The sequence below is a fragment of the Toxotes jaculatrix genome, chromosome 8, assembly GCF_017976425.1.
Source record: "Toxotes jaculatrix isolate fToxJac2 chromosome 8, fToxJac2.pri, whole genome shotgun sequence".
Classification (NCBI taxonomy): Eukaryota; Metazoa; Chordata; class Actinopteri; family Toxotidae; genus Toxotes; species Toxotes jaculatrix.
This window is the reverse complement of record NC_054401.1, coordinates 10,778,590-10,787,319: the sequence shown is the minus strand read 5'-3', so window position 1 is coordinate 10,787,319 and position 8,730 is coordinate 10,778,590. Positions and strand designations below refer to the sequence as shown.

Here is an 8,730-nt window from a genome sequence, read left to right as displayed (position 1 = left end):
CGCCTCCGGTTAACGTTGTTTGCTAGCTATAACTCCACAAGAGGACGCCAAATACCGGCATATATTTATTTGGTGCACCAGGATTTGAAAAAAAAAAAAAAAAGGAAAAGTTCAGGTGTGGTGCTGCTGCCTTACCTGCCCCTGCCTTGCTTTTCAACAACTCGCGGCCAACCTCGGTGAGTTTCTCCAGAGGAGGCATCGAAGTTTCCAGTGGAGGAACAGGCGCTGAGCCGCAGCAACATGGTGCCTGTCCAAACAGAGCAGGACAATTAAGGTAGGTTTTAGCGCAAAATACTACTTCTTAAAACGTGAATCTAATGCTTGTAAAATTCGTGTCTCATATAACTTTTAAAACACGTGTAAGAAGTTTGCTTGTTCGGCGATTTGTGCCGGGATCCCTGTAGTGTTTGTTTTGTTTGGTTGGGTTTTATCTGTTGTGTGTCTGAAAATGCAAACAAACGCCAGCTGGTATCTATATTTGCTAAATTGTCCTTTATTTTTGAATGCACGATGCTCCGAAAGCTTTAACAATCAAATGTGGCTCAGTATGTGCCTGTGAAGTTAATATAAGCAATACATATCATAGACATCATATAAAAGTTTGAAAATAAATCTCCAATTAATGTCTTCCTTAGCCTGTAGAGTAATGACCAACAGCATGCTGACTGACAGGGAGGTAAACTATTACTTTTAAATTCTAATAGGCTTATATATTTAATGTTTCTGCAAACGTTACATGGTCATGGCATTTTCATATAGATAGATGGATATACTTTATTGATCCCCCTAAGGGAAACTGTTAAATTTAATTTGACTTGCTTTCTTTATCTTTAACCCTGTTTGGCGTGTTGATGCCTCCTTTGGAAATAGTTTCTGAAGTAAAAACCCCTTTGATCTTTCAATCAGAACATGGTTGCAGGTTGTCAGAACTGTAAACTTACAGTCTGCTCTGTGAAGAGAGTCAGACCCTGAGCCACAGGCCCTGTTTGGTCCTAAAGGCTGATGCAGGCTGAGATCAACATCCAACATCCTGTACCTAGACAGACCACAGCATCCCAGTCTGTTCTGATGTACTGGGTAACTTAGAGTCACTTTGGCAGGCACAGGTGTTCAGTTACTGACCACCCAGGAGCTCAGAGACATGGCCAGGAGGTGCAGGTTACTGTGGAAGGTGAGAACGCTGTGTGGGGGCAACATGGATCAACAGATTGAACAACCAGCAGGCCTAGTTGAATTTCCTTTGTCCTGTGTTGCAGCGTGTTGAAAACAGTCTGCAAAACTCTGCTTTCTTGAGTTTGATTAGGATCAAGGCCTGTCATGTGTGCGTAAGAGGAAATGGCTTGTTTTCAAAGGATCGGTACAAGTTTCCAATCACAGCACTGGCTTTGTTTATGCTCATCTTTTAGGATTGAAGTTACTATTTTTACTTATTTTTGTCCTGCTACAATAATTAAGCATCTTTTTGTGTAGTAGTAGTACTTTAAAAAGTATGTATGTATGTATTTATTTATTTATTTACTCATGAGATTTGTAAAGCCATTTCGAGTGAACAATCAGTGCATCAAAAAGAGAATAAAAGAAAAGAATGTAATACTTTTCTTTTTACTAATTTAATAAATCTGTTTTGTAATTTTACTTATTTTCCCTTTAAACTTTCTCCTCTCAGCTTTTTAAAGTCATAAAGATCAATGTTCTTCTTTTTAAAAAGCTGTGTAACTTTACACATTTTAGTGATCTACATTTACTTTTATAAAAAGTAGATTTTATGATCAGTGCTGTTGTATTAATGAGGTTATGATACACCAGCTGAGTAGGACTTGGCATAATTTCTATCACTGTTCAAACTGATCCATCACTGTCCCCTCTGGGGACACTGTTACTGGGATGGGTCAGTTACTGAGCCACCTGAGCTGGAAGTTCAGTCAGTGCAAAGACAGACATGAGGAAGAACATGTTGTGTAACAGAGACATGGGGAACAAGTGCAGCCATTTTATAGCAGCTACTAACTACCGCTGATAAAATCTTCAAGTACACAGGCTCTTGTTTGTGCAATGACAGTAGTGACCCAAAGGTCTAACACTTGGTGTAGAACAGAAAAGGCTACTCATGGCTTTCTTGAAGTACCTGGCTGAGTACAGAAAAAGTTCAGACAAATAGTCCACAGTTAATGACATGTTCTTTTTGTCAGTTATGGTTCTTGTTTGTCAGGGAGGACAAAACTCTACAGCATCTCCCTATGAATGTTCACCCAGTAGGGCTGTATGCCAGCATTAAGTGGCAAGAAACTGACTCACTGCTGTCACACAGGAACAAAAACTGTACCTGTAATAAAGCACAAGCAGCCTGGACAGTTGGGAGGTGTTGATTGTGTTGTAATGTTGATAAATGTTGATAATGGTAACATCCACAGACACAGTTTTTGTCCTGTCTTTGGCTGACTTGGCATTTTTATAAGACTGAGTTAAAACCAATTTAAATGTTTGCCACATATTGAACTGTAAACTAGTTATTCTTAAAACAGAAACCATTTATTGTTAAAGTGGCAGAAATGTTAAGCAATGAACAAGGGCCAATAATGATTTGGTTGAAAATATTCATTCTTAGTTTTCTTTTCTTCTTCATTTCACCTGCAGGTGGCAGTCTAATTCTAACCTTTAGACCACAGTGTTCAGTCTTCAAGCTCACACACACACACACACACACACACACACACACACACACACACACACACACACACACACACACACACACACAGTGACCCTGCTTCTATTTTTACCTATCGAACCAAACCAGTTTATACTTAAAGCTCTAACTTCACTACCTTTAATTTAAATTCTGATTTACTACTGAATCAAACTCGATACTCATCACTGTCATTCCTTTGTTTGAAATGCACTTTCAAACAGTAAGTCATGACACCATAAAAATAGTCTACTAGTATTCAAATGCACAACAGGGCTGCAACTAACAGTGACTTTCATTATTGATTAATCTGCTCATTATATTCCTCATTAATCAGTTAATCATTTGACCTAAAAAATGTCAGGAAATAGTGGTTGTCTCTTCAAATGTCTTTCTTTGTCTGAGCGGCAGTCCATGACCTCAAAATATTTAGTTTCTGGTCACACAAAACTAAGAAAAGCTGAAAAACTTTTCAATTAAAGAGCTCTAACTAGGTAATGAAACAATCAACCGACTGTGACAGATATATTCATCAATCAACAAATCAATTAATCGACTAATCATTTCTGCTCAAACACATTTTAGGCTTCTACTGAACAGTGCAGTGGAAATGCATAACAACCCTCCTCAGCCATGATATCCCTGCATGAACAAACCTTGGGGTTCAGATGAGTGAGGTGCCAGAAGGTCAGAGGTCAGGGGAGCTTTGAGGCCTGAGCTGACAGGAATGACTGTTTATGGGCAGTGTGCTGCGAGGAGGAGGCAGAAGAGCACAGAGAGATGGTGAAACACAGGCAGGAGTGAGAGGGGCAGACGTGCCATATTTACTGTCTTACCTAGTAAGAGCTCAAGTGTGAACCGTAATGTGTATGTCGGTTGATGTAACCTCCGGCCTTCAAGGCACACAAGCCTGGGTCTGGCCTGATCCTGGCGGCTGACACTGAGGTGTGAAGTCAGGGGACGTGGTGGGGAGGAGGGCGCCTCACAGTGGGGTTACCATGGGTTGAACAAAGAAACACTGTGAGTGCCTAGGTTTCAGTGTTTGCTGTCAAACCAGCAATTACAAGCAGTTTTTTAAATACCGTGTTGACTACGTGTGCAAGTATCGTGAAATTTGGATTAGTGTGTTTGATAGACACCGCTGGCTGTGATGTTACAGACGTTGAGAGTGTTCAGCATTCATAATCCTGAAATGTATAGTGAACTTTATAAACATTAACCTCATATAAGGTGAGACCATGCAGAGGAATGAAAGTGTGGGCAAGGCAGAAAGTGTGGAGGGGACAAAAAATGATTGAGAGAGGGAAAACAGATGGGAAGATTGAATTTTAGAGGGGGGCAGTCAGAGGCGGAGTGCTAAGGGAATCTTTTTTGTGTATGTCTGGAGAGAATGGGAGCCTCTTATATGCCTCACAGCGTGAATTTGGCCCGGGCTGCGGCCTCGTCTCGTCTGCACAGTGGGGTGCTTTCCTGAGCGGGCTGCCCAGGGGAGGGGCACCTGCAGCAGTCTCAAACACTGGTCGAGAGGAGAGCCTGATAGGCGGGGCGAGCGGTGTGGGGATGGAAAGATGCTTGGTGGTTCCAGGAAACGGACATGTGCTGGATTTATGAAATCTTCAGGTAGAACAGCGCAACGCTCCCAAAAGAAAATATTTGACCTTGTGTTTTCCCTGTGGACTAGAGAGGAGTAGGACGCTGCCTGTAATCTCAGGATGAAATCAGAAGCTTCTGTTGCGCAGGAGGACAAAAGTTATGATTGGAGCAAGTCGGCCGGTGCTGGCAACTACTAACACAAACAACACAAAGTTTATAGATCGGCCAGCCTGCCAACTGAGACAATATTTTCCATCCATTTGGTTGGGTTGACCAAACATTGCGTATTTGAAGTTTATCAAACACACAGTCATCCCTGCAGACCTGAGGGAAGACTTAATCATCTGATATATTGAGTTTTAGAACACACAGACACCCAAAACATGTCCACTGTGAAGACACTAGAAAATTGAACAAGTTCTCTGTGCTTTAATATCCACACTGCTGCTAAGTGTCTTTTTTGGATACGTTTCATCTTTACACAGGCTACACCCTCCATCTCTTCTGTCATTTTGGTATGACCCAGAGGTCCAAAAATCACCACATCTCATATGTGGGCACTTGATTTGAAATGTATATGGAGCTGGCTTTGTCTGCAAGAAATTCTGTTTAAACCGACAAATGTGCTGAGAGGGCCTCAGTTGTCTGTGAAAGGTGGATGGATATTGCATTAACTTCACAACAGAAGCGCCCCCTGTGGTGTGACCGGACAGGGCTCCAGATAATAACTGCAGTGGGAACGTTATGCTCAGAGGTAGCCAGGCCAGGTAAATGGAAACACATGGTAGACAGCATCGTCTACAGAAGGGCCCTACAGCCTCAGAAATAATGGCATCGCAGTGCAGAGAAACACACAAGCTCCCTTGACAAATGCTTTTGGTATGTGTTTCTTCAACCTGTTGGTATTACCAATGCAGTAAAGCCCTGCAGGGCTCCACAGCTTCTCCTGCAGCCCGTCGGGTTTTCTTTTCCTCAATTAATGTGCCTACATGTGTTCACTTTATTAGCAAATAAATAAACTGAAAGTTTAAGTTTGTTTTCTCCGCATAGCTCGAGCCTCATTTTACGTTGCGTTTAACATGAAATCACTGCAATAAGTCATCACCTGGGGATTATGTACTCACAGAAGTTATTGAATGTCAAGTCAAAACACAGTTAACCACAGTTAATAGAGCTTAATGGTCCTTCTGTGTGATTTGGGTGGACAAAGAAAAACACCGTTGCCCAGATTTTTGACTTGAGACCATCTCTTAACAATGAATGATGAAATTAAAAACTTTACGTATTAGCACTGCTTCTTTATCTGCTCTGCTCATGCTCTGTGTTTTTTTCTAAGAAGTCTGGAAAATGATTCAGAATGTGTATCTCTTGTCTTTGAGGAGAATATTGCTATTTTCGATGTGTAGATTTAGATGTAATGTAAAATACTTAATGGGAATTAATACATCATACAATTCTCTAGTTTTGCACATGGCCACATGGCCATGCTCTTAAACCCTGAGGCCTCAAGAACAACTTCCCCACACCCCCTAAAATTACCATGTTTCTGACCAAAGCACCATGCTCATGCGATACCACGCACCCCTTTTGTCCCATCATCCCATCCCCATCCTTACTCCTCTCTGTCAAACAACAATATTTGCTCATCTGCGTCAAAGAGCAGCAGGGTTTGCGATACAGTACAGTGCAGCCTTTGAGTCTGACAGACAGAGACAGACCGTTGCTACAGGGATACACAGAAACACCGGCCAGCAAGTATATACACAAGAGCGGGGAAGACCGTCCAGAATTGCTGACATGCTGACACAGACACACAAACAAAAGTACGAATCCAACCCAACGGCTTTTTTCACTTTTTTTAAAAGTACCACTTATCTATACCCTCTGCTTCAAGATTGTTGTTTCTCTGACTTTTATTCCTTTTTACATCTCTTATAATCATATAATGTTCTTTTTTGCATAGCCAAAGTCTCAAAGTGAATTACAGACAGCATATTCTTTATTCAAGGCTATATATTATGCATTACTATAAACATCAGCTACAGTCAACACAAGTTGAGGCCATGCAAAGCATTGCATGATTCATGATAAGTACATTTTCAAACCCAACATGCAGGTCGTGATTATAAAAAAAGTGAGTTGTTTTTAGATATGTCAGGGTTCAGGGGAAGCAAACAAAAGACAGTTGACCCGCTCAAACATAATTCATTATGTCAACAAACAGTGTCTCAGAAAAATGTCTCAGCAAGGTCCTGACCAGTTACAACCAGTTGTTCAAAAATAAACATTTTCTTTCATCGTTCTCTTGAAACACGCAGAAGTGCATCAGGGTTTTACAGGAAATGCTTGTGCAACATACAACATAAACTCTGCTCTCCTAATGTAGCGCAGATGGACGAAAGGACAAAAATTCTTATTACAAGATGAGTAAACAGAAGTAAACAGTTCTTTCTGTGTACACACATTGAGTAATCAATGTGTGTTTTTCGATCTGTCAGTTTGGGTTAAATGATGTCAAATTATGTGATAAATGTAATTACTGTTGCAACGACTTGTGTAAAAAAAAAAAAAAGACATTGTATTTCATCGCTGTTGTCACAAATGCAATATCAGTAAAACACTCAAAACCAAAGAGACATTATTTGATATGAGCACCAAAGTTTGGGAGAAAGTCTGCAGAGAAGGTATTAGTTAGGTGACACGTGTTACGGAGATTGTCTTTTTTTGCTGGTAAAACCCAAATATTATTAACATTTAATCTCCTAATAGGAAATATTGTCCATTCACAAAGCATTTATAGAAAGTGCTATCATTTGTTTAGTATCACTCTGTTTCTTTAGTTTGTAGGCTAAGGCTAAATCAATGATTTTTGGTGTTAATTTTGTGACTTATAAAGCATTCATGTACAGTACCTTTTTATAAGTTTGCATACTGTTAAACACACGTATGAACACACTCACATTATTGTCTTTAATGTTGATACGAACTGAGACACTGAGAGACACAGCACTACTGCAGTGGACTGCTCTTGCGGCAGAGCTGATTTGCTGATGTCAGCGTCTGCCGATTGCGTCTCCGTTTTCCAGTCAATAGTGTGTAGAAGAATGGATTCACACAAGAGTTTCCGTAGGTTAATCCTGTGAGGATACGATTCACTGTCACCTGTGTCCCCACTGGTACTGTCCGCAGCATGTCGGGCTGGTACAGAGGCAGCAGCTGCCAGATCCAGAAAGGGAGAAAGCAGGCCCAGAAGGCCAGGACAATACCCAGGATGAGGAGCAGGACTTTGGGTTTGGGAGCACGGGGAGGACAAGCAGTGCTGCTCCCACTGGCCCAGGCTGGCCGGGTCTGAGACACCCAGTAAAGCCGGCCCAGAGTAGCATAAAGTGCTCCGATGGCCAGTCCAGGACCAAGGATGCTGGTGCAGAACAGCACACTCAGATAGGCCTTGGAGCTCTGCTCGTCCCAAGCTGGAACACACAGCTGGCCCTCCTGGTTCTCCCCATCCTCCAGGTGCAGGGTGATCATCATGGGCAGACTAAGAGCCACAGCCAGCCCCCAGGCCAGGCCTACACGCAGCAGGCCGGAGGAGTTGGAGGAGGAGGTGTGCAGGGGGTGAGCCACAGCCCGGTAGCGGTCCAGACTCATGGCAGTGAGAGTGAAGATGGAAGCGTGCATGGTGAGGAGGTCCAGGCTGAGGAGGAGGCGGCAGCCCAGCTCACCAAAGGCCCAGCCAGACGCCAGGCTGTCGTACACAATGAAGGGAGCGGTGAAAAGGTAGAGCAGATCAGCAAGAGCAAGGCTTAGCACCTGGAGGTGAAGAGAGGAGGAGGAGGATGAAGAGGAGATGGGGGAGGTGGAAGGGGAAGAGGAGCTGGAAAGGCAGAATGGAACAGGTACTCTCATTAGGCAGCAGGTCGGCCATGCTCCATGCCTTCTCCTGCCTCTCCTGCGCCTCAGGAGGAGACCTAAAGTGTACAGGTTTCCTGTGATGCCCAGCAAGGAGAGGAGGGAGAGGAGCGAGCAGAACAGAGCTGTGGATGCCAGGCTAGGTGATGGAGAGATGGAGGGAGAGGAGGAAGGCACGGAGACATTGGGGACGATAGAGAAGGTATTTTGGGAAGGTGTAGGCAAAGAACCTGAGAGGTCCATAATGTGAAATTTTGAAAGTTATAAGGAATGTAGCCAGTGAATGTTTAAAGGTCAGTCTTTGAGCAGAGACAGAGAGAAAGGAGGTGGGGTGGAGAAGGTCAAAAGAAAAAAAACAGGTGGAGAGGACAACAAAGGGATATTTTGTTAGTTTTCATCACTTCTTTCCTCCGCTATATTCTCCGGTTTCTGGAGATTTTATTTGTTTGACACAAGAGTTAAGGACAACAAATCTACAAACCTGTTATGGATCTCTGAGGTTGCCTTCAAAGTGATTTATGTACAGTATGTTTGGTGACACCAGA

General features: G+C 42.7%; 1 protein-coding gene across 1 annotated transcript; it reads right to left on the bottom strand.

Moving 5' to 3' along the window:
• Nucleotides 1–7,285: 7,285 nt before the first annotated feature.
• On the bottom strand, nucleotides 7,286–8,428 carry LOC121185996 (urotensin-2 receptor). Its single transcript, XM_041044570.1, has one exon. It carries the CDS (start codon nucleotides 8,426–8,428, stop codon nucleotides 7,286–7,288), a length of 1,143 nt encoding a protein of 380 aa, XP_040900504.1.
• Nucleotides 8,429–8,730: the final 302 nt, after the last annotated feature.